The 27754-nt window shown below is 36.1% G+C and overlaps 1 protein-coding gene across 1 annotated transcript in view; it reads right to left on the reverse strand.

Annotated features, from left to right (window-relative positions):
- ADK (adenosine kinase) overlaps positions 1-27754 on the reverse strand; it is a 153019-nt gene that overhangs the window by 71101 nt on the left and 54164 nt on the right. The window contains exon 3 of the mRNA XM_009876697.1: positions 8658-8828. Within this exon, the coding sequence (XP_009874999.1) occupies positions 8658-8828 (171 nt within the window). The remainder of the gene's footprint in view (positions 1-8657; positions 8829-27754) is intronic.

Here is a 27754-nt window from a genome sequence, read left to right on the forward strand (position 1 = left end):
AGACTATTATGTAACTAGTTGGAAAAAAGAGAGGGTTCAAATGCCTTGGTTCTACTCTTCTTTGTTGAATAAAGTCAGAAAAATGAAACTACTTAATAGATTTATAGCCAGATGTGAAACTCTCTTGACGGAATAAAAATATTATTTGAGCTATATAAGCAGGGTGAAGGAAGGTGTTGATAGAGAAAGATAGCATAAGAAAAGAAACAAGGTTCAAACTAGTTTTGAAAAAACAGTGCTATGTAATAGCACAGAAAAATATGTTAATGTAATAAAGGTATTGCTGGTTTTATTCCAAAACACTCAAAATATATTTTGAATATTATTTCCTTACGAAACAGTTTTAAAAACAAAAACACAAAGTTGTTCCAATGGAGTTTCAACTTACTTTTGTACAACTACATGTTTGCATTTTGGACATATTTTTCTTAAGCAGCTTCAGTATTAAAATAATCACTAAAATGCACTCATACAGACTAAAAATCACATCTAGTGTCAGTCTCTGCACTTACTACATTATATTGCACATTTTCTTGAAAAATTTAGTTTACAGCAGTTCAGAACAGTCTCCAGACCTGCCTACAATACATGATAACAGGGTTTTGAACATCACCACGGGCATACTACTGGCTCCTTGACTATCCTTCCCTTTTCTTCTCTTTCAAGTACCCTTTGTTCAGCCTCAAAGTCGTAAACACAGGAAGCATCAAGACATACTTCTTCAGCAAATACAACCCCTTTTATATTAAAATCTCTGTCCAAGAACTATACATCTAATACCTGAACATATCCATGCATAATATTCAACTAAATAGCTGCAGATAAAACTCTCCTGAGTGGCAGCATGTATAATATGTGAGGATTAAAAAGGATACTGTTGTAAATACCATACGACAGACATATTTCAGTCAGATAATGTTCCCAGCTGTGTTTCTTTGCTATATGGCTTGTGAAACCCTAACCATATAGACTGGTTAGATCAGATGTGACAGAGAGGTTCCAAGTCCCATGTACCACCCTGTGTTACTCTCTCATCTAGTCACATCCAGTGATTGTTGCCTGGGAAAGCTGGACTGGCCCAGTGATTCAGCAGCAATCTAGCCCACAGAACTCTCTCTTGCTATAGACATGAATTGCTAAATTTGACTAAAGGAGGCAGATGAGAGCATGTGTTAAGGGCAGGTGAGAGAGGTCCTCATCAGCTCACATTTAGGTGTCATCCATGGAATAATATGGCACTGCAGCCTTTCAATTCACTCTAAGGACGGTAACTGGGAGAGAACCCCCAGTATAAGTTGACATAACAGGCTTTAACATGGGCTACATCTGCCCCAAACAGAGCTTGAAATGTGGAGTCACTAAGTCGACCTTAGCTGGATCAGAAAACAAAACCTTTATTGAAAGCTATGTATTTTACCTGCATTGTTATCTGCAAATATCTCTGTGAAACAGAATTGTTCTGGATTTACACTGATTTAAAGAAACTATTGTGAACATTCCTGCCTTCATTCTTCTAGTTCTTATCAACCGTATAACTAAATTTTATTCATACTCTTATTTTTGCAGCTCTTCCATTATATTTTTGTATTACATTATGAGTTTTTGCCCTAGTACTCTGATTATTGAAAATGCTCATGCAGTTCACCTTTAAGGCGCTTTCAGAGATGTATATTAATATTACACTGAAAACTGAATGTCAAATTCTGCAGGTCTTTTCCTCCAGATAGGTGAGTTTTGTCCTAAATGTATCCAGCAGCTGACAACATTTTGGGACACTAACTGAAGAAAAAAGTTAGAACCTGATTTTGCTTCTTTCTGGCTCTGCTCTTGCTGAATGACCTTGGGCAAATAACCTCTCAATTGTCCACCTGTAAAACAGACAAGACTACATACCCACCTTATTGGTTTATTCTGAGCTTTAATGTTTATGAAGTGTTATGAGACGCTCTGGGAAGAGCTACAATGTGAAAAGGGTTATCAATCATCATCAGTAAAACACAAGCTGCTGAAATGCAGTGAAATCTGCCTTCCCTTCTCACAGGACATGTTCTGTCTTGTGCTGAGCTCTCTCCAGCATTCACAATCTTAAAAGTATCTCAACATTGCATAGCATAAGGAGGGATAAATATCGCTAAGCATTCTGAGAGACTACCAGAAAATATTTTTAGCTTAAGAAGTGATTCTCTTCTAAATACCTGCTTGTTTTCCACAACAGGAAAAAGGAAAGCCATTTTTGAGACAGGATTCCTAAATTGCTAAAATATCTAGACATCAGCTGAAAGCAGCACTAAATATAAATTTAAATACTTGGCTCTCAATTTTCCTTTCATTCATAATGTACTAGGTAAACTATAGTAAAATAATTACTTGCTTATTGCTCACGAATTTCAGTGCAGCAGCTGAGACAATGTAGATAAATAAGATGATTAATTGAAACAGAATGAATCACAATAAAATATGTTGTTGTATAAGGTATGATTAACTCCACAGTGATTCATATCATTTCAGATAACAGGGCTTTTATCAAAGACGGCTGCAAGGTTGGGAAATGATTTAAAAGCATTTTATCGTAGAGAGCCACTGCAGTTCACAAGGGAGGGAAACAGAAAAAAAAAAAAGGAGAGAGGGAGAAGCAGATTCAGTGTCTGCAGCTGAAATAGCCCTGGGCTGTTTCAGCATCCTTCCCACAGCACATCTTTACATGCCATTGACATTATCAACTTCCCTTGCGCTAGAAACCCTCTCATTTTTTCAGTTGGCCAATACTGAGAAATTTAATTCTGTGAATTAAGCAGCAATATTACAATGCCACATCTTTCCTATAATTGAGAATACAACACCTGCACTGGGAAATAAGTGACAAAATTCTAGAAAGACATCAAAGAAAAATAGTATTTATTTTTCCTCCACTCAGAATTTTTAATTCCCAGACTCCCTTCAAAGACTTCACAGAAATCTTAAATGGAGGTTTTATAAAAAGAAATGGCTGTTTACTTCCGTTTAGAAAAGCAAACACCAGCAGCAGCTGACCTTAAAAACCTCTACCTGTTAAAATAGAAGAGAGGATGACATGTCTCCTTACAAACATTTTTCCCATGTGTATTTAACAAACTGGGTCAGAATATCTGCCTACAATTTTTAACTTAACCGCAGACTCCTTGTAGGGGACTGTGCAAATCTCAGTCTCTCACTCAGCCTACGAAATGAAGATAATTACCCTCACCTGTGGGCCAAGCTTCTGAGAGCTCCTGAAAGCATAACTAAATGGAGAATACTGGCATATAAACTGAAATGCAGAACAGACACCCACCTTAATTTCATTTAAGATGATAAATGTTTCTGAAAACTTCATTCAAAATTAATAAAGATGTAGAAGTTGAAGGTAAAGATTGAACTCATAAGGAAGAGAGCTTGCAACCAACGACTGAGTGAAAACAATCCCTCAATATGGACCAGTTCTGGTAAGCTAAAAACAAAGAATCAAGGTTTCTGAAGAGGTCTTTACATAACCTAGGTGCAAGTTAGCAGTATGGTAAAATGAGCCTCTTCAAGATACTCGGTTGCAAACACAATCTACTATTTGCCTTCTACTAATAATTTCAAGCGTTTAAAAGTAATTGTAAAAGTTACTTGAAAATACTTCAAACAGAAACAACAAGTTGGTGTTATTTATGGCACGACGAGCCATCCTTTGCTCTGTTCCCTACTTCTTGGCCCCATCTGATCCAGAAGAACAGACTGAAATGTTTGTCTCACTTTCATTATTTATTGAAAGTCAGACTATTTTCCTTCCTCCACACACCAAACTACATTTGCCAGCTGATTTTCTGCTCTCTCTTACCTCTTAATCATTTCCTCAGAATCAGGTAACTCACCAGTGTGAAAGGGCATTCAGGTAGTGTGGAAAACTACGTTAGATCTATAAACAGTAGCAATTACACTGGTGTAAATTCACATTAATTCAGTTATGCCATTATGAATGCACACTAATTTAAAAAGAATCACCACAAGGCTCATTTATCTTACAAAAGTGATTATGTCTCATTCAAGATTCTTGTGAGCCGTGGGCAGATTCCTAAAGCCTGCAGGTATCAGTCTGGCCCAGGTGATAATCCAGCAGAGGAAATTTGTAGGCAGGAGTGCAGGCTGTCCACAGTGTCATATCTTAATGTAATGTATCAAAGTGTATGGAATGAAAGTTGTTTACAAATATGCATTATAGGTTACAGAAAGGGAATAGGCCAATTTCTTTGGAACTGACATTTAGGTGTAAATTCTAGTGTGTTGAATACAGTTTCATGCCAGAAAGCTTAGCAGAATTTCCCGTCACTCCCCTTGTTAAAACAAGCAGAAAACTACAGACTGTCTGCAAGTTCGAAATCAGGAGCATGTTAACCACTGTTATCAGTTTCAGATTCACTGGTTTGCCTTGCCATTAAAGAGAATTTTCCATGTCATTAAAGAGACTTGCCTTTATAAAGGCTTATAAAGGTTCTTAATAGCTGTGTCTAAACCACATATATTTGAGGGATGTTTATGTTACCATTTGGTATCTCACTTGAAAATACTTTACGTTAAGGATGCACAATGTAACATTTTGCTATAATTGTAAGATGAAAGGATGAGAAGACTCACTTAACATCTTATTGATACAAAGGGCCCAGGCTTCCAAAATGCAGGATTTGTAACTCCCTAACTACCACTAATGCTACTGTCATTGCTTTTTAAAACATAGAAGTCTTGCATGCAATTGTCTTTCTTTTCAGCACATTTGCTGTGACAGTGGCATCAATATCCCGATGAGCTTGTAGAGGCATCTGTCTTTGCAAAGCTTCAGCTTACAAACCTGTAATTAATTTGTTCAGACTGGGTGTTTAGAAGTTACAGCTCTTTACACTAGAGAGGAAGAGGATCTAATTTCCAAGAACAAATGTTATCTTAATTTTCTTTACTATATTCACGCTTTAGAAAAATCCACAATTTCTCTTTCAGACAACCTCCTCAACTTTTACTGACCTCTGTACACTGCAACCTAAATTGTTTAGTAATGGGTTTTGGTGTAAAGCAATAGATGAGGAGCTCAGTATGTCTGTAATTCTAAAGTTTTTAAATGCTAAAATTTCTCAGTGATGTACTGCCTACACATAGGAAGACAACCTAGAAGATCTTTACCACATCAGTATCTTAACAAATATTCCTCTGAGTCATGAATGACTGCCATATGCAGAGATGAATCATGTGAAAGCTGTGTAGTGTCCCTTTAATTCTGAAGACCTCCACAGAAAAGAAACTGCTATCCAGCTGCACATCCCAAAATACATAGACTGTTTCCCCTAGAAGTAGCTCCTTCCCTGAGGAGATGCCATTGTAACTCACATTTTTTGCGGAGACTGGAAACTGCGTTCAGATTCCTGTGCCCTTTATTGACTTTGGTGGGCCAAGTGACACCAATCTTTAGCCCCAACTGGGAAAGTGGAGAGAGGTGTGCTAAAGAAATATATGCAGATTTAGACTCCTTTACTTGCCTGGTGTAACTGCTGTATAGGAAACATTCCACAATTCTGTGTAGAGATGTAATCTTAAAAGCTTTCACTCCTTTGACCATTCTGTTACTGAAAGTTACTTTGAGTTGAAAAATATGTTTTCTAAGGTGAGCTTTAACAGATGAATTAAGCAGCAACTTCTGACAAAGCAGTTATCATCAGGAGATAATTGACCTTATTTGAGAGTTAAGCATCCTGAGGCAAAGTAGAGTGTGCTTAATCCTGGCAGGTTAATTATCCAGTGATTATGGTAGCTTGGAAGGTATTATTGCTAAGAACCATTTGCAAAATGACACTATTAAAAAAACCTTAATTTAATAAAAATTAAAAGCAATGACAATAATCAAGTTCTCCAGTCATGTGTTGCTAGATAATGACTGCAGAATGGCTCTAATTGGTTAGCAGCAACGAACATATAATTATTCCTATTCTGCACATTCTGTACTAAATCTGCTATATGAAGTACAGTTAATAAAGATCCAAGACAAGATGTCTGGCTTGTTATGAAAGGAATTTAAACAAATGATCAAAACACCAGTGGTCAGTGAGTTAATGCTCAAGGTGATACATCTACTGAGTTTTTATCACAGAATTCAGTGTCTCTCCACTGCAGTTCACAGTATGCTGGCATTTACGTTCTAAACTGGAACATTTATTCCAAGAGGTTTATAACTTGCCCATTTTAATTACCATCTGGCTGAAACTTGAAATAACCAATCTCCATTCAGATGTAAATTTTTAAGTAGAAGATGTAATTTAAAATCACTTTGCCAATTGTTTTTAGTTTAGGAATGGCAGCAATTCGGAATTTCACTGCTCTTGGATGCTTTTGTATTACTCAAAAAATAAACAGCTCAGTGCTTAACAATAAAATTGCATTGGTCTATAATGTTGAGTGAAGATAAATATAGGGAGGAATAAAAATCGTGTCTAACAGTATTGTTTGTACTAATAAAGTAACAACCGCACCACTTAGTATGCCTTTCTTATATGTTAACTTATGCTCTTTTAGTATTTAACTAAACTAGCAAAACTCATAAGAAATAGAGCAGAAGCAAAAGGAAATCACAGTAAATGGGCAAAAATTTGGTGTCGGCTAGCTGAAGTGCTTCATTCTTCATTAAGGCATAACCACAAAAAAAAAATCCTGAATGTACTTGTAGATTAAATGAATATAAGAGAGGAAAAAAAAAACACCAACTAAAGGAAGTTACTAGAAGGCAGAACACATCAGAATAAACTTCTCTTGAGTTTTGCAATTACTCTTTACCACAAACCATATGCAGAGAGCAGAAATCCTGACAGACAAGATACAGCAGCTACGAAAAACTAGAAGTACACCATGCCAAAAGCATGGTTTCAAGTCACACAGAAAGACAAGAGAATAAACCACTGCAAATAGCATTGCAACAAGTGAAAAGGAGCAATGATCAGCTTATATAGCAGAAAGCAGAGTGACTAGAAGTGACTAAAAGGGTTTCGACTGATTAGTATAAGTAACAAAGTGTAAGAGGCTGGCACTCTGAAGTAAATATATATATATTGGACTGCCAAGTTTAAGGATGATCACTTCTGTTTTAATAGTTTTCTTTACTCTAAAAGACACCAAAAAGTTTCAGAAATTATACTCAAGAAATGCAGGCAGTCTTCAACTTAATACACACAAGAGTCCTATATGATATTTTATGAAAGTAGGTGAATAATACCACAGCAAACTAAGGTGGCAGACAAAATTAGGTAGTGTTAATACAATTTTTAAAGTTGGAATGTTGCCCCTACAGTGGACTATTGCTTCTAAAGTGGATAAAAAATGCAAAAAGTAATAAGGCATGCTTTATATTCTGAAAAACAGCATTTAATGAACTACAGTGATCCAAATTCTTTTAATAGGTCAATATTTCTCTAAAAGACCAGTAAGGTTTAATCCCAGAAGCTTGTATGAAGACCAGCAAGGATTAATCCCAAGTCTAAGAAGCTTAATCGCACAAAGGCCTTTCACTCAACAATTGACTAGGCTTAGAATTACTTAATTTGTGAAATCTGACAAGATTTTTTTTTCTGACATTACAGAAAATATGCGGTAGCATCTTTGTGAGGACTGTATTGTGAAAGACAGAATAAAGGTAACAGTTGGCAATAGCAGCAAAATGTCTGGAAAATACTTCTTGTGTCGCACTGGTTATAGTTAGAAGGTTTCCCTTAATCTACTGCATCTAAAACCACTGCAATTTTCTTAATTTTAAAAATACTGGGTTTTTTTTTTAAAAAAAGAAGTCCTGTATCTGGAACAATGGTAGCTCCCAATATGGACAGGTGGACAATAGTCTAAGAACTGACTTGTGTTAGTGCAACAGTCTGTGTCACAACCAGGAAAAACCACTGACCAGGTTAAGTCTCTTTTCCATAATTTTCCTGTACTAATATGTAATTGCCTCAAGAGTCAAACCCAGACTTCAAGGCTTTTTTTACCCTTTTTCTGCAGAGTAAAGTAATAAATATTTAAAAGCTCTTTCTGAAGTGGAAAAGAAAAATCAAAAAGTGATAGCACTACGAGTCCAATCTAAATTCATTTGGTCTATTACCATGGATCTCCAGGCAGTATTTCATGCAATCTGTTTGCCAACTGTTGCATTGCAAAGATAAGCCTTCCTTCGGTGGACTGCCAGTTCATCCAGTATAAAATCAACGAGAACCTTCTAAACCAATTAACCACTTCTTAGTTTTCTTCTCCCATTTCTCCCCAAAGTGTGAACTTCATCATAGAAAATGCTATTAATAACAGCAGTATAGGTATGGAAACAAGCTACAGAACCTCAGCAGCTCTGCAGTAGCCCTTCAGTATTTCCTCCAGCTGAGAGTTAACTTCTGACTGAGTACATCACGCACATTGACAGTTATTACAAAGCAGCCAACGTGTTGGCTATTTCCTATTCTAACCTAGAGTAATTCGTTCACTTGTCTCTACACAAGAATGAGCAAGCAGTAAGCCTCTAATAGGTCAATTGATCTCTTTGCCATCTACTGAAATATCAGTCCCGCAACCGTGCATTTAATCTTCTAGTGATATTTCACATGGTCAGTTTCAAATACTTTAGTTACTTTTGTAAGGCTCACCGTTTCATTTCCAAAAAGGACGTCGACATAAGGCATCACTTTCATCATGGGCTCTTTGTAGAACTGGCTAATAAATGGTGCAGAAAGATTCAAGCTGAAGATCTTGTTGTTTGCAGAAGCCTGAGCAGCCACTTTTAATACTGCTTCTGGTGACACGGTCAGGAAGAATCCCTGCAAAAAATTCAAACAAATCAACATCTGTTAGTAATGTCATATAAGGAACTACATGAAGTATGCTGCTTCTGTAGAAGGTCTCCCTCAGCCTAGCTTTTTTATACACATGCACAGATAAAAACTTCTGGAAAATACTGCCTTTCCATTAAGGTACTGTGGAGGTGATAAAGAATCTGCATATGTCTAAAATCACAGCACTCCAAAGTTAAACATATCTTGCCCTGTCCAAAAAGCTCCAATCCATGAGCTTTTTGTTATTTTTTTCTTCCCCTTGTCCAGGTGAGGAGGGGAGTGACACAACAGCTTTGGTGGGCACCAGGAACCCTATAGCGTGAACCCACTACATCTAGTTTATAATAAATATATTGAGTATATATTGCTGTCATTGTAGTAGCCATTACTGTTTGCAAGAAAAACTAGGGGTTTTCACATTTTCATACACGTATTTTATTTCCCCTCCCCAAGAGTACTGTTCTTTATTCTGAATATGAACATTCAAGCAAGTATCAATTTTGAAACAAAATAAACACAACTCAACCAGAAATTACTATTGGTCTACTAAATTGTGAATGCCAATTTCAACCCTGTATGAAGAAGAGTTCAAGGCCACAATTTTGAATTTAGCATTGCAGATGGTTACTTCAAGCACACATATTCTAGGAGTTAGGTAGAGATCCCTGACAGCTTCATTAATCTACTAATTAGGCAAAGGCTTAGCCTCTAGAATAACTAAAAAAATTTAGTATGTTTCATTTTTATAATCCTAAAAGCAATTTTACTAACTGTTCTCAAAACTCTGTGAATAATAGTAATTTTGAAGCAAGAGCAGAAAGTGTTAATTTTAAGGCCAGAGATAACGTCTAAGGCACAGTAAAAAACAATTTTGAAGGAGGTCTGATAAAACACCATCTCAGTCCTATTTATAACATCACCACCAAGACACTCTAAAAGGTCTAATAGTGTAACAGTCTTGTTTTCCAGCTTTTCTCCATTTGATCTTTGGTTCACAAAACATTCCTATTTGTATCCTACATACTTCAGCTAACAGATCATTTTAGGCATTCTACTCACTGGAAAAATTAATATAATGAAGAGTCTACAGATTAAAGATTACTTAGAAAGTGGTTCTATTTATTTCTCCTTACTCCATGCTCTCTGGTCTAACAAATACATGACTGATTTAAAAATCTGGGCATGATTTACGACATGACAATAAAAGTCCAAAGGGCACAAGAACGCTTTGCATCTTGTACAGTTACTGAATACCTTGAACGACTGGAAGCCTGTACACATCCAAGCTTCTTTGCTATTTTTACATTCCGAAGAATTAAAATGAACAGTTTATATAACATCTTGTCTCCACAGCAATCTCTACCATCTTCTACTTTTTCATTTAATGAACAGAGCTGGATTTTTAAAAAAGTGTTCCAAACACAAAATAAAAGCCTTTCAAGGCTAGTGCGTTGCCAGCTGTGGATAAATCACAGATTGCTATACAGTAAATAGTAACCTGGTCAAATAATTAGGCTTCTTACCAATTTTAGGCTGAAAACTTCATTTGAACTAAAATACATCTGATTGTAATTTAAGGTACAGAACACCATCCCCATGAGATCCAACTCAGGCCCTCGTCCAACTCCCTTTTCCTTGGAAAGGCAACATAAAAGTACTGAGGCACAGACAGGAGAGCTTGCTTTTTAGATCCTGCAAAACAAAGGCCAGGAACTCTAAAAAGCTACAGCTCTATCTTCTGGGTTTCCTAAAAATCACTTCTGCCATTTCATTATATTCTTTCAAGAATTTTTCTGTATTTTCATTTAAATAACTATTTGACATTAAAACATCTAGACATTAAGAACTGTGTGTACAAAAACTCTTGTTAAAACTGTGCTAAGTATAACACTGCCTTGCAAAAATAAAAAAATTGGAGCAATAAACAGAAAAGTTGCAGCAATACAATTCAAACAATGGAATTAAAGTAGGAAGAAAATGCATAAAATATGAACTGAACAGATTCAGGTTTAAAGAAACCTAATTAGATGTTCCTCCTTAACTCCTTAAGTATTTAAATTGAGTTTGTCTCTATTTGCAGTAGTGGAATTCCAGTTACAGCTATGGCCAGTATAGCTACAGGAACCCAGCTTCCCAAGTCTGATCTACTAGATAAGCCGTAGCTCCTGCTATTGTAGCATGCTACAATTTTGTACAGGAATAAACTCCCCTAAAACAAACAGATTTTCTTATATCTCCCTGTGATTCAAGACCAAGTCACCCTGTGGCTTCCTTAGAACTACAGCCCCCACGGTCTTGCAGCTGCCACTGCTTTTGGCCCAGACACTGCACACAAAGCAATGCTCAGGTCAGCTACTCCTACTTCCTCTACCAATTAACTGTTAACCAACACTACCTTTGAGTGTGAGAATAACTGTATCGCAGTGTCACTGGTGTAAAAGACTTTGTATTTCACTAGTAAGAAGTTCTGTTCCCACTAACAAGAGATTAAGAGGCTCCTCAGAAGATATTCTATACCCATCTACACATCTCAGTCTACTTTTGAGAATTTGGTAACATTTTTACCCTCAAAACTCAATGGTACCTTCAAACAACTATGAGGAAGAGATCTGTAATCAAAGGATGAGACAGTTAATATACAGAAATTCCACTAGTCTGGGAAACTTACATTGTGTATGAAATGAAACTACTGCATATGTATCTATCTTCGTGAAAAAATGTTGTACATACAAGGGCACATGAGAATTGGACAGTGCAGTTAAAGAAAGTGAGAGGAAGCAACATTGCACTAAGAAAATCTATTAAACTTTTAAGGCTATCAGATGTACTAGCAGCACGCAGTATTCCTTTGGTGTGCACTGATTAAGACTGAGTATACCAGATGCTACTGCTGCCCGATGTGCCACATTTTCTGCTACTCAAAATGTAATGAGCCTCTTTTCTATGCCAGGAGGAAGGTACCATTGTACCACAAGTCAGAGAGCAAGGCTGAACTAATACACACACCAGGAAAACAGGATGATAGACTCAATTATTTATATGCACGTTTGTATGTATACACATGCAAAACACAAGGATACTTTTCTTACGCCCTGTAAGCAGTTCTTCTATTTAAACACAGTCCTTTATAGAGAAAAGCATTCTCCTTGTGGAAGAAAAATAAACAAAAAGGAAGGAATAACAAAAACATCTGTGTATTGCAGACACAGCTATGGAAGATACAGTAGCATGTTTGTAACTCAAGAGCTTTTAAAATTTAATATTAAGGTGCACATGACACAAGTAGACAAAAAAAAGAAAAAATATTAATCTCATTTTTAAAATATTCAGGAATTCCTTGACACACCTTTTAAAATATGCCAGGGTGCTGTGAATATAGGACTCTTTTACACTCACGTCTTTTTTTTACAGACACTAACATTACCAGAAGGATTTGGTGCGTTTGCATACAAGCAATTTGTCTTTGCAAGTCATCTCTCTCATTTTTACCACATGCAGACCCAAAAGGTTTCTGACCTACACTAAGCTCATACGGCGGTAGCCATAGCAGATGTGAGGGCAAACAAACTGAGGGTGTCAAAAATGTCAGCAACACAGAATCTGAGAATGCTGAAGGACCTCATGAAGACAGAACTCTGGCTTTGGAGAAAGTAATTCTGTGTAAGGTGTTCTGTCCAAACTGAGAAGTCTTGCCATCATCTGTTCACATGAAATAATGTGCTCACACTGAGTTAGTCTGGATTACATACACGCAATGTTTGCATAGTGAGGATCAAGATTAAGTTGCGGGGTTTTTTTAAGCCAGTGAGTATTTCCTCAAAGCCAAAACTGAAATCTGTGACCTAGTTTACATTTAGACAAATCCAGACCAAGATGATATCAAACAGCTTTGCAATTTCTGATTTATTACTGTTTAATAGTACAAAAGCACTGTTTGCATAAGAACACAGAGATAATAAAAATTAGGATTGTTTTCAAATCTACTATCCACAGAAATGCGTTTGCGCTTGCTTCATCCTAGCTCTTCCTCTTTCCTTGCCACTCCCATTTATAGAGGGGCTTATAGGAAAATAACTATCATAGGAGTGACAATTTAAGCATGGTATTCTGAGCCGATTTTGAAAAGCCATTTGGTAACAATGTAAAAATCAACAAATTGCAAGTGTAAATCAAAATATTTAACTTTCATAAACACAAACCATTTAAGACAAATTATATTCTGCCAACATGAAAGGAATACATCATTTAATCCAAAATTATTTTATAGCAAGCATTTGCTTAAAAATGCAATTATGATGACATCACACTCTCATCCATCTAAAGGGTGGAATTTTTCAGGCACACAGATAGTTCGACAGTTAGGGAGTAACAGTCCTGATAAATACTGTGATTCAGTAAAGCCCTACAAAAACCACCTAACTTGAGGTGTGCTGGCAAGAGTGAGACTGCTAAAGTGCCAAAAAAATTTGCTATCTTAAACGAGAGATGTAACCAAGTCAGAGCTTTTGGACCTGGTTAGGTTTCCTATATTCTGTAGACAAAGAGAAATTCAAGCCACACACTTGGGCAGAAGAGATTTGCCTCAGCCTTGCTCTGCCACCAGGCTCCTCGGTTGCAGCCTAGCAGAGGCATCAGGGCTTGGAAGGAGTGAAGCTGCAGCACGCCGCAATTCTTAGGATGGAGAATGAACAACTAGGTAACTGCTCCAGGCAGAAAAACTTACACAAGGGTTCCAGGTGCTCTTACAATCAGAAGAGACTGAAAAACTTTTGTCTTCTGGCCTCTGAACTGCACGAAGCACAGGTTAGGTGCAGTCCAAGTCCCACTCACTGTGAGACAAGGCAATGAAATCATCTTCCTTCAGAATAGGAACCAGAAGGAATTTTTTTGGAACGTGAGAGCATAAGCTCTTCATCTGTCTTAGGACTTATGTGAATTTAAAAGAGCAGGGAACAATTTAAAAACTATCTTTAACACTGATATATTTGAGCACAATACTTGGAACATTCAACACTGTCCAGTTAGCAGACTCTGACCTCTGACCTCTCCCTCTGAGTTTTGAGCATTTATACTCGTAACCTGTTCCTGATTGAAACTACTTATTATTTTCCTTACAGAGGCATGACAGAACAATATCAGATGATAGAGATATTAAAATACTCACGATGTGGAAGAGAACCCCAGAAATTATGAACAAAAACTTATAAACTAAATAAACAACATGACCTTTATCAATGAAGGTGCTTGTGCTTTAAGTAATTTTTTACTTTCTCTAGGCAGGACAAAAGCTCTATGTAACTGTCCACTTGGGAAATGTACAGTCTGTAAATTAGTGAACTACACGAACGTTATTTTAATCTATGTACCTGTTCTTCATGTAATGGGTCATTTAGGAACTTAGAAAGTACCTACACAGTACCAATCGCATTTTGGAATCACGTTTTATCTTGTCGCGATCAGCAAGTAGTTACTTAATGAAACAAAATCCACTGCATTTTGTCCAGTTCATTGGTTTAAATCAGGAAGCAAGGACAGCAAGAACGCAACAATTTCTCTGAGTAATTGTTTTGGCTTGTTCCTGTATGCATTGTTTATTTTTATGAAAGTATGGCTTTATGGCTGGAAAATGACTAAGCTGTAAACTATTGTTTTATCATTCTGAGCGGCCAGTGTTTCTGGTTTTGATAAAAGCCAAGTTTGAAACAGTTTTCAGTAACATAGGAAAAAAATGTAACTGTCAGTAAATGTGCTTATATTGACCATGACATTTTCCTCTATGACTGTGCCAACATGTCAGAAGGAGAGGACTGCTTTCAGACTCAAACAGCTTCTTTCTTTGTTGCTGAAGTGAACTCCCAATGCTGCCATATTAGTATCTGTCAGATTACAACAGTAGCATAAAACCTCCAATATATGACATTATATGTTGGAAAAGAATTACCTTATGCATATATTAGCATTTTCTTTTTAATTTTAAACAATTTGGAAATATTTTTCAATTCTGATTACTGAGGATTAAATTAAACACTCTCCAGGAAGTTCTTCCAAGCCTTACTTAGGACAAAATAATTGAGAGATTTTGATGAGAATTTTAACAATTAGATGGAGGTGTAAACACATGTGCAAGAGAACAGTAACATGCCTAGTTTTGTTGTATGGAAAAGTAACCCCAAATAAAAAAATTCTCCTGTTTCCTGGAAAACTATAAAGTCAGTTAAACTCATTTTGGCAAGATGAATTAGGATCTTAAGATGATGATTTGACATAGCTCCTTAAAGTCAGTCCCTCTGTGAAGAAGCAAAAAATCTCTACATTCTCTCTAAAGTTCAACAGTTTTACAAGAGTTTATTAAGCTCAAGGAGTGAAATGTCTATTTTTATTTAAACTGAAATTATAACAAAATTTTGGAGGAACTATTAAACATCACTTGGGAGAAAGGAGCCTAGAGGTTTTAATACTTTGATTAATAATTCAACCTTTTTGCCTCTGTTTACCCACTTGTAGAATAGTTATAATGATAAATACACCTCCATTGGCAGAACCGGTGGGAGGTTTAATTACTTAACATTACTGAAATGGCTGAAATTCTGTGTTGAAAGGTATTATAAAGTACAGGGTATTACCATCAATAAAATATAAGCTGCAAATCAAACAAGCTATGATAAAGAGCAAGCCACTTCTTTTCTTCTAGTATCCCAAACCCACTTTGTCACACTTTTTCTTCATTGAAAAGCAATTTAATCCTTACTGAGAAAGCAATGCATCTTAAAATATTTTTTAAATTGTTGGTTAGAGAGACGAACTGTTTCTTTCATCTTTTTAAAATAATTCTTTATTAAAATTAGGTTTGTCTAACCCATCTATTAATATAAGAATAATGTTGTGTTTAAACCAAAAAAACACACTCAGGTGTACCAATTACTGTTTAATGCAACAAAATACCCTGGAAGTCTAAAAATTGGCAATTATTTATGTTTGGAAAAACTAGATAATTGATTTTCAGTCTTAATTTCCACAGTTTTGCACACAATCCCAGGGTCGGTGTCCTGGCAAATCAGCACTTCAGGAAATACAGAATAAGGTAGGATTATGCTAGAGCCTTGATGATTGTGCAACATTTTCCTTTTTGTGTATGGCTAGTTACATTAATACAATTTGGCATCTCATTAATTATGTAAACAACAACCATATGTTTAATTCATTCAAGTTTGGTGTGTACATAATATTTACAGTATATTAGTAAATTGAGAGAATCTATGTAACTATAAATGCATAGAGAATTTCTAATTCTCTAGACAATTAATCCTCAGTTTGAAAGCTCTATAAGGAAACATTTTAAACAAGCCTATTCCTTGCTTATTCAAATAGCCTTGAACAAGAAGGGAAAAAACATGAGTATCCTTTTAATCAAATGCACTTATATCAGCAAAATGCCTTATTTTTAACTAACAGGTAAAATACTCAAAAGAGCGAAACAATGATGATTAGTTCCTTAGCAGACAATCACCACTGACTGACTGGGTGTCAAAAGATCTTGTAAAAATGCAGATTATTTAATAAAGTTGCATGAAGTCTGGTGGAGAACCGTTCAAAGCTTCTATATTGGTACTGCTTAGTAAGAAGTTTGTTTTTAATATTCCATGGCCTGAAAATCATAAAAATTATTCCGCTGTGTACATGCAAGAGACTTGATGGTTATGTGAATATGTACACAAGTATTTTTAAGTTTTGGAGTGGAGGACGAAACAAATTTGTGCTTCCCCTTCTGTATTTATAAATATTAGATCCTTCGCTTCCCAAAAAACATGACAAAAGTTCTCACCAACCTTTTGCTCTATACTAGTGTGTACTGCTATACCTGTATCCCCAGAGCGTCGGGATTCCCAGGTGATGCAGAAGAACATATATAATATAAACAATATATAATATAAACAAATTCAGGAATGAGTCCAATGCCATGAAAAGTAAGTCAAGTCCAGCAAAACTTCTATACCTTACAGATTTTCCTGTCAATAACTTGGTCACGCTATGAAAGGTTTCACTCAAATTCAGGTTAGAAAACAGATATGAAGTATATTAAAATACAGGTATGATTTTCCCTAAGCACCCTCTTATTGAAACACTTCAGCAAAAACCTGTCTTCTCTCCCTCTACCTACCTTTGAGAAATTATAAGAACATAGCAGCATGGGGATTAAATATTAATCAAAGTCATTACCATCATAGTTAGAACGTATTTCAAGAGCCCCAAAGAAAGAGCATATTATTTCTCTAATAAAGATCCTATCATCAGAAAGACTACACCGATACTGTAGCATGGTAGGTATGAAGAGAAAAAAAGAAATGATCAAGAGGTAACACAAAAGATTTCTGAAGCTTATTGCACTATTCAAATGCTAACTCATCCTTAACTGAGTCCAAGTGAAGCAGACTCACCACGGGCAAAACACAGCTCTAACCACAGAAACATACAGTGTATTTACAAAACGGAATTTTGCTGGGAAAAACACCCAAACCACAACATAAGAAATAGCCAGGGATCTGAACTCCACAAATTGTATCAGTGAAAATCCAGAGCAGCTCTAAAGCTTCCGTGGAAATCTGAATTCTTTTGGTGTGCAGCAGAGCTACCCAAAGTGCAACTGGTACACCTGAAAATAACATCGTCCACAGGATGACTTATTCTTTGCATTAAAGTAATGACAAGCTTTATGGAATAATACAACTTTTGCTATTTGCAAATAAAAGTGTAAATGATTAACAAACCAAATATCCTCTCCTGCTCCCCTAGGTATTTGCTAGCTGATTTTCAACAGCCCTTGTATCCTTATGATATATTTAATTTAACATATAAGCACCACAATTGCACAAAATTAAGTATATAGCAAAATAAATTGCACAGAAGAACTCAAAAAGTAACTGGCAAAATAATAAAGGCTGTATTTCTTTCATTTTCTGGCTTACCAATTTTCAAAGTAAGTGTATCAACATTTTCTTCTAAATATCGGTCTTCTCATAACTCTAGCCCCAAACCACAATTCCAAAAAAACTTCTTTCACAGCAAATATAGCATTTACTATGAACATGTGTTAGGTCCTAATCACTTGGATTAATTACCACATTAAGGTTTACAATAAACCATTTATTGCCCACACTTCCACACATTAAAATTAATTATTTAAAAGAACATTAATGTTATTGCTTGGCCTTTTAATTTTCATTATATAAAGATTGTGCATGACTTTGTTTCTGAATGCACAAGTAAATGAGGGTCAAGACCTACACTAATTCTAATAATTATTGAACTATGCACAGTTTCTAGACTCTAAACAAAGATATTTTCACTTTAATTATCTGTAGAACATTTTGAATACAACAAGGTATGTAAGTGCTTAGTATTAATTATTGCAGTCTGAATGAGTACTTTCTTCAAAAGTGGGGGGAATACCTCTATTAGCTTTTTAGAGCCAAATAATACTTACACTACGTTGCTGTTTATAACAAACTCATGAGCTCACACCTCAGAAACCCACTTTTAACAGCAGGACTGCTGCTGTATCCAGGAAAAGTAGCGTTACTCTTTTATTCTCAGATCCTATAACCCGAGGGAGAACTTCTCTGCAAAGACACTGTTACCTGCAATGTCACATAATTGTGGGAGTAGCAGGTTTCAGTAGTGACTTTGACTGCACTGCTATGCAATACTCTTGAATATTTTAAGTTTGCACTTTCTACTGAAAATTTTCCATACTTTTCCACATGAAAATGATCACACTCCTGTCACATTATTTGCCTGCCTTCACAGAAAATCAAGTACAGATATAGGAAGTATGATTGAGCAAACTTTTTTTTCCCCATTTAATTAAAATGTGTAATATCTTTAAAACATTTTTAGAGCAATAAAAGATCAGGTCAGGTGGTCAGCCTATAGCAGAGAACTAACCTTTCTTGATGCAGCGTATCTCTTGAGTTTTCAAGGAAAATGATTTTGAGGCCAAGAAGCCCCTAAAACTTAGAGAAAAAAAATACCTATTTGTTCCCTAAGAATAAGTGGCCTGTGACAACACCTCTTTAGCCACCTTGGAAGTGTAAGGCACTCATGCAGCTCCTCAGTTTTCCCAGGCACGTATCAACTTCGATGGAAGTTACAGTGTGTGTAGTACTAAATGTTCGTGTGCCGTGCTGCTTCCGATGAGAACACTTTCAAATCGCAGATACTCCATTAAACGCACTAGTGTATGGCAGCGCAGAATTTGGGAAATACTGAATGAGGTTGCTCACATATATGGAATGTGTTGCAATTTTTGGGGGTATAATTACATGCTGCTGATTTAAAAAATATTGTGTAATGTTTTAAATCTTTTTCTGCAACAACATATGGGCAGTATTTTCTACTTAATGTATGACAGACAAATGGATTTCATAAACTGTCACGCAAATGAGAATTTATAGTTCCAAATCAATTTACAGATTAAGAACAACAAAGCAGAATACAAATAACAATTAAGAAAATCACTGGCAACTGGTAATTAGTGACTTCTTTGGAGTCCCTTAGGCCTCCAAAACTGTTCCTTTATGGAAACAAAGTTACATTCAAGAAGATACTACCAGTCGGGCAATTCTAGTTTTGGAAGATAGGCCTAACCTCTTGAACCAATGTTTTTTCTTTTTGTTAGTGCTCAAATTAGTTTGTCTAGTTTAACTAATTTGCTTATTTAAAATTTGAAGTGTACAGGGAAAACGAAAAGAGATTTATATGAGTTGATATTCTTAAACAAAAAAGTAATTGACATTATATAATTCAAACTAACCGTTTTTGAATCTCATCTGAGTTCTAAAACATTTGAGGAAATTTCATACGGGGAAAAAAATCACAATGAGAGTAAAGCATTAGAATGTCCTTAAAAAACCCCACAACTGAACATAAACCAGCTTTGTAAACTTCAGATTTGCTCTAACAAACTTCTGGTGGTCTGTTCCAACCTGAATTATTCTAGAAGTCTATGATATACTAGATCTGTGCATAATTAGAAAATATGGACGAAAAATACTTGGATAAAGTACCGAGTCTCCAATGCTCTATCATGTTCTAAAAGAGTATTTCAGAGCAGAGCATCCCAGATACTGCATATACCTCTAACAATCATGTAAGAAATCAGCTATTTTAGCCTGAAATAAACACCACAAAACGTATACATTTTGCAAATGAGCCATTAAATGCATTAGAAGTAGAGTAACAACTTAGAAGTTAGCAGCCCTTCAACTTCACATGGAGGTTCCCTGAATTCCAAATTAGGAAGTCAATGAGATCTTAATGATGTTTAGAGTCCTATATGCAGCCTGTCCTTTGGACAGGAATGAGCTCTTCTACAAGATTATTACTTACGAAGAAGTGTTCCCTGATCTTTTTTGCCCTTTATTTGAATCTCTGTCCATCCAGTTTGCATCCTTGAAAGCAGAGAGAACACGAAAAATAGATACTAAATCTATGATAACATATTTAACAGTGTTAACTTGTGTGTTAATTTATACGCTATAGCCATGACTTTCTAGGTTAGAATATCAATTAATAACTTTGACATATATAAATAAAGAGAGATGAAAAAGCACTCATTTTCAAATCAGCATTTAAGCTTATGTTTTAGGGCTTTTATAAGAAAATGAAGTTGGGATCTCTGAAAATCGGCTCCTACGTTCTGAGAGTTTAAATTCATTCCTTATGCTAAATAAACATAATTTCTACTTTTCAAACAACCAAACTGAACATTTTGGAACTGTATAATAAATAATTTCATTTTAGAGAATGAAAATTATTGGTCCATGCTGAAGTAAACTGCAGCAAGAATTCCTCAAAGCAAACGTGGAAAGTCTCTGTCTCAAGATTTTTATACATTTTTACGTAATCTGCACCAATGACATGCCTTTGTTTATAGGAAAGTGTGATGATTTGGTATTTATTTGAGCTTGCTCTCTCTGCAAAACAGCTAACTACAGCTATCAAGGACCTTCTCTTTACTCCTGTCCCTACAATGCCTCATCATCACTATCTATGGCCCAACCCAGCCAAGGATCTAATATGAAACCAAACACTGGCAGATTGGTACCAAAAACTTTGACAAATAGCAAGAAAAGAAACTGATGATAGTACCTCTAGAACAGAGTTCAGAAACCATGGATAAATATTTTACATTTCTTTCTGATAATTAGAGCTCTAATCTTCTCCAGGAAGGGCAGCGGAAACACACACGAGCTATTTTCACAAAACTTTCCCTGGAGAGCAATATCTCTACGACACTACTTAGAACACCTTCTGCAGAACAAAACTAAGCCTAGGAAGCTCCCTTCTGAAACAGGTGTTCCTGCTATAAATCACAGGACAATACATTCCCTTCTCCAATAGTCATGCTAATCCATAGTAATAATTGTTGTTAATTAAAGGGTTAAGTAGTTGGTAATGACAGGAACAACAAAAAAAAATTACTTGACAAGATTCCACCCTCATTCCAATCTCTACCAAAGCGTCAAATGTAATTATAAATTTTCACCAAGGATGTCAGATTCTTATGTTAATCTTTGCACAATCTGACACTGCCATTCTTCAACTTTTATAGATGTGAACAGTTATCACTTTGTTTGTATGTCACCACAGACAACATAATCAATAGTTTTCATATCGTTCTGTTCATACTTTTTGTTAAAACGAATTTCGTGAGTGCTGCTTACTTTTGTTCCACTATGAAACTTGTTACTGCTTGAATAGAGAGTACTTAATCTCAACAATAAACATTATAATGTATGATAAAGCAGTCAGGGGAAAAAAAAGAAGGTTCAACATTTTTTCCCAGTCCCCATTTTAACATACTCTGTCCTTATCAAATTAATATCTAACAACAATGACACAAAACCAACACAATGGATGGCTTTGTTCACTTCAAATGTACTAATTTGAAGCACAAACTGCCTTTCACTCTTTCTCCTTTTATATTCTATATTTCTGTAGTAAGGAAATCTTACTCCATGAAACTCAATGCAAAAAATTTGTAACTGGAAATAACTGGTTTCTAAAATATTACCTGTCCTCATCAATAATTTAAGCAGGACCCATAAATGCATTGCTTGTTTCTTGTTTCCATACCCAGCTAGCCAGCAGGCAGGCTGGGGAGGGATTCCTTCTGACCTCTCACTCAGGTGAAGGTGCCACATGGGCAAATTTGGCTCTTCCTGCAGTTCTACAACAAAACTCCTCCAGCTCTGAGCATAATCAGCACAGCTGCTCTGTGCCAGAAACAAACACTGATGGATTTTTCATAAAAGTGGTAAATGACATTTGTTGAAAAATTATTTACTGTAGGATAGTGGCTCCTGTGAAGGTAAACTTGATCCTTAACGTGGCTACCCACTTCTCCATGGTCATCACGAAGCACCAAGACTTAAAAACAATTATAATTTTTTTAATCAGTCACAAGGGCACAAAAATGAAATGTAAAGAGGAGGATGCATTTATTGCAGGCACAGACTGCAATAATGTGCACCACTGTGCTAACAGTGAAATTGGTCCTGATTTTGTAATTTTTGCTGAACTTGAGTTTAGAAACTGACTTTCCTGACACACGATCTGATGGGAAGTGTCCCTCCTGGGCAGAAAAAACTGCCCCAACAGAAAGAACTTATTCTGAATATGATGATTTAGCTTAGGTTTGAGTCTCTAGTTTGATCAAATGAGTACTTCAGCCACTTAATATCCAACAAAGAGTGAAGATTTTCTATTGCCAGCACCCCATTGATATCTTCCTAGCTTAAAATTGATATACATAATCATAGGAGAACATGTATATGTCACCCAACTGCTAGGTTTAGCCAGCGGTAATCACTGTTACTTATCAGAAACTGCTGCCCTGGCCCAATTCAGAAGAAGAAAAATTACGTGATTCCTTGAATGAGAGCCTCAGACCCCTGAAGCTACACACTTAACTTTGTAAATCCAAAAAGAAGAGCAGATTTCAGAGAACGGGTTGCAGCACTCCAGCATACCTATAAGAAACAGGGTCTGAGGCATCTTCTGACCCTATTTACGCCTGGGAGGTTGCTTTTCTGGCATCTACTCTCCATAATGACAACTGCTTATACCTCACGTACCCTGCTATATCTCTGTCCATTCTAATGTCAGAGCAAAGGAACTTGAGAATATTCACTGTGAGTAACGGTCCTTAGGAAACATTCAACAATTTCAAGACTGTATGATATATTTTAGAATTTAGAAATTTAATAGCACTGATGACTAGCAATTTTCTACAATTATCATCATAATCATTCTATGTTCTGAGAAGAGCATACAGATGACAAGGAGCTGTTTGAAAAATTAAACTTCTATAAAACATCTTCTGAACGTCTGGCATTTTGATACAGTAATACTTTGTCTGCTTCTCTGATTGCCTGTTATAAATTTGTATTTGATTTGGATATGCTTCTTACAGCAAAAGTATCTGTTATGAGGAGATTTGTACCTTGGTTTTACTACAGTGAATTATGTATCTATTCAGAGATCATGCTCTCCCAAATGAAGATCGAAGCCTGTTAAAATAGACTGCCAGCATACTGTGAAGATCTGGGAAATGGCACACCCTCACAAATGCCAGATGTAACTTTGCCCACAAGAGAAGTCAGATGGATTCCTCCAATAAATTCCTACTTCTTTGGTCTCGCTCTTGGTTGATATATGATACCACCACAGATGTATTCAATTTTATTAAAATTTGTCCCATCAGCTCCACTCTGAAAGGAGAATTTTCAAATTTACCCTGGGCTTGTGTATGTTTTCTGATAAGCTGTTTCCAAGCTGAAACCCAAGCATTAAGCTCTATTTCATTTTGTTCAGTAAGGTCGATATCTGGTCAGACAATCTTTTGTGTTCATGATTGTAAAAAACAGCAATATTTCACTAAACGTACTTGGATACTTGGACTTCTACCTCAGTAAATTTTTCAGTTAGCACTGTAACTGGAGTTACGTCCACTTTAGCTGAGTTTGAAAATCATTGTAGCAAGCAGCGGGGTTCAAACACCATAAGCTCCCACAGGACTACATGCGAGACACAAAGATCTCATCACAGTTAGCTCTTCAAATCCTAGCAGAAGCTTTGCTAACTAACGGAACTGTAAGAATAACATTCTTTAATGTTTAGAGCTTTATAACAAAAGCTTTCCCTAAATGAGTGGCTAATAACGTATTTCAAACTATGCAGACACTGGCAAATCTGTACTTAAAGACATCACGGAATCACAGAATGTCAGGGGTTGGAAGCGACCTCAAAAGATCATCTAGTCCAGCCCCCCTGGCAGAGCAGGATCACCTACAGTAGGTCGCACAAGTACTCATCCAGGCGGGTTTTGAATGTCTCCAAAGAAGGAGACTCCACAACCTTCCTGGGCAGCCTGTGCCAGTGCTCCACTGTTCCAGCGCTCCAGTGTTCCTCCATTCCAAAGACATATCTAATGTTAAAAACTACGTAGGAAACTCTCCCAGCTGAAAGCCAACAGAGTTGGCTATGAAATTGACACCAATAAAATTCTGAACTATTCTGAAAATGTCATGGCCTAAAAATTATCAGAGAGTAGAGAAGTATCCACTAGAAAGATTTTTAAAAAGTGGCTTTTTGAGTCAACATTCACTACGAATTTAAGCACAATGATTTACAGGTAGTTGCATACACGGAGTGAACAACTGCAAGATTTCAAGATTTTCCTAACAGGATGTACTGAGGAGGCTAGGTCAAAAATTCTGAATTGGGAAGTACTAAGGCTTGACGTTGAACTAATATTGAACAATCTTGCACTGAATTACTCATACATTTAAAGACTGATGAAATTACTCCCTATAAATACATCCACGAAACAAAATACAGGTATAGAAATGTGGTGCTGGTTCTGCACTGCTTCATGAAGAGAAACTAAGCTTCTAATTCAATTTGTCTTTGTGTACTATTACAATGCTGTAGAAAAGAGGGTGTTTTGTTTCTAAAAATGACATTTTTCGGCATTATGCCCAAATTATTTAGGATTCTGAAGATATTGCCCAAGTCATCCTCCTACTCCCGGTCATCCATTTTGCTGCCAGTGTTTGCAGAGGGTGATGATCTACAATTTGTGTTAAGGTTTTGTGTTAAACTTTTGAATTCTACTTTATTCCTTCTCAACTGAGGATATTATAGTTTGATTCTATTCATATTTAAGTGAGCACAGAGTGTAGAAGTTAGTGGTGCTCACTGGGAGATACTTTTCTGCTTGGAGATACATAAGAGAAAAATATCGTGTGAGAAAAAGGGAGATAAATTTTAACACAAGTGCGAAAATGAACTGGGGTAACTATTTTTGCCACTGCGGTGTCACAGCTGGCCCTGTGACAAATGAGTCTTAGTCTGCATATGAAATGAACATACACTAAAAACTTTATTAATAGGAAGTATTAATTACTTCAAGATGATAACATACCTTGGCTCTAAATCAGATGCTGCTCAAGGGCACACGGGAGATAACTAAATATTGCTGTATGTCTGTAATTCTTGCATGAGAAAAATACAGTAAAGATTCTATACATTTCAGTTCTTGCACAAAACTATCCAAACGCACATGGAGGCTTCCCATAGAAACAGAAAACCTCTAAAAGAGGCCTTTAAAGTTGGCAAAATCAGCAAATTTAATCTATCCACTTTCTTTTGACCTTTAAACCTAACTTGAAAAAAGTGTTCAGCAACATAAATTTGATCTCTAAAGGCCTGCTGCAGATCTCATTTTCTGCTGTTTTTCCATTAGGCATTTATGGGACTTGCTGGTGTTACAGGGGACTAGTAAAATGTCGAAGTAATCCTGCAGTTCCTGTGTATGAATTCAGCTTTTCCCTACGAGATGATAACATTATTTTTTCCCTTGCCAAGGCTTTTTCAGATACTGGAGTATAAGACTAGTACCATAGGTGTGATGTTATTTTTTTTTCATTCGCTAACATTAACCAGATCTAGCAGTTCAAGTGTTGAAACAAAAGAATTCTTTTCTGAGCCAATAAGGTGGCTTGGTGCACATCTGCACTAATTGAAATCACAGCATGGCTTTTCAGGATAGGAACTGTATCCAAAGCATACAGAGGATTTGAAGATCTTCGTTGTGTGTTTGTACATTCTCTTAAGTGCAGAGGAAACCAGCTGCTTCCATTTATGAACTGTGCTGACACATGTGCCCCAGTGTACCAATGACATAACGCGCAACTTTGCGAGTTAAAGATTTGCCAACTGTTTTAACAAGGAAAAGGAAAGAATGGGTTTAGAAGGCATGACAATGGAAAAGAATTTATGATAAAGAGATCTATTTTTCATGTAGCACATCCTATAATTTATAGTGTAATTCACAAAGATCAGAGTTAGATGACAAAAATATGATCAAAATAACAGGTTATTACATTATCTTGTCCTTTCATCCACTGATAATGACTCTTGATTTTTTCCATGTTCCCCTCTCCTATCTTTTTGGCTATCACACTGCTTTTTCATAATATGGCCATTAACTTCCAACCTAAATTCACTTTCCAGTCCTTTCATGCTATAGTAAATCTTTGATGGAAATTTGCATCACCAAGGCATAATCACTGTCTAAAAAATTCTTCCAAACTATGAAAACCTAAGTACCTGTTTTCTCTTCATTAATCATCTTACGGTAGAACTGACCATGTGTTTCTTCCTGAAGTGTTCTTTTTCTCTTGACTTTTATAACTTTTCTTCTTTTTTGATGCTTTTACATCTCTAACAACTCCTTCAGCTCATTTTTTGAAAGATTCTCCTCAATGTTACTGAACATGGCTTATAAGTTGGCTAAAGACATCTTTATCCTAGCTCTAGCCTATTTTCAAATAATCACTAGCAAACACGTATTTAAGCTGATGGTGGAAGACTTTTCTCTTTCTCTCTTTTCCTCTGTTCAAGTCCAGACTTATTCTGTCCAAGCTGAGATCCACACTTTCAAAATACATTCTCAGTTCAAACCTTTTTTAGGACTATGCTATAATTCTTCTAATAGTTTCTGCATAACATTTCCTTTACTTCTTAGTCGCACAGCTTAAACTCAGCAGGCATCACCTTACTCTAACTGACCTTGAAAAAGAAAGCATTTCCAGTTTATGTCAGATCACCTTCCATTCATCTCCCTCTTGTCTGCATCAAGTATACAGTTCTCGACGCTTCTTCCAGGCCTTCACATGGATCTTAAACCAGATTATTTGTGAGCATTCACTACTTGCTACTTCACTTTTGAAATAACTAGCTATCTGCTTTTATTCCATTTTGTCTCAAAAGCTGATGAAGTACTACCCAAAAGCCTCTCCTTTTCCAGCAGGAGATTGATACTCAGATCAACATCACCACTATGTTCTTATTTCTATGTGCTTTCCTTGCTGTACGCTCTAAAATAGAAAATATTCTTCGAGTTGCATCCCAACAAGGCTTGGATTTGTCATTAAGGCTTCAAGGCATTACAATAATAGGATGAAAAAAGAGAAAGGTAAGTTTGTGTGACAGGTTATAGAAAAGGTTCCAGGTGCAAAGAGAAGAGAGAGAAGGGTTTTGATTGCATTTTTACTTCATGCATGCTCACACGATACCAACCAAAGTGAGTCCTGTCCACACTCTGCAATTATAGTAAAACAATAGAAGAAATGGAGAGGGGATAGTTCTAATTATTTTGTTAAAAAGCAAAAATAAAATCAATCATTACTGATTGAAACTGTGATCCTGGAAAATCATAAATGCATTTCCATTCAAGAATTAAATACTGCACAGAAGAGGGATGTACAACGAAGACAAATAGGATACTGACATTCTCAAAAGAGAAGTAAAATTTGGTTTAAGTAAGGACTGAATTTCAGTATCAA

The sequence above is a fragment of the Apaloderma vittatum genome, unplaced genomic scaffold, assembly GCF_000703405.1.
Source record: "Apaloderma vittatum isolate BGI_N311 unplaced genomic scaffold, ASM70340v1 scaffold7859, whole genome shotgun sequence".
Classification (NCBI taxonomy): domain Eukaryota; kingdom Metazoa; phylum Chordata; class Aves; order Trogoniformes; family Trogonidae; genus Apaloderma; species Apaloderma vittatum.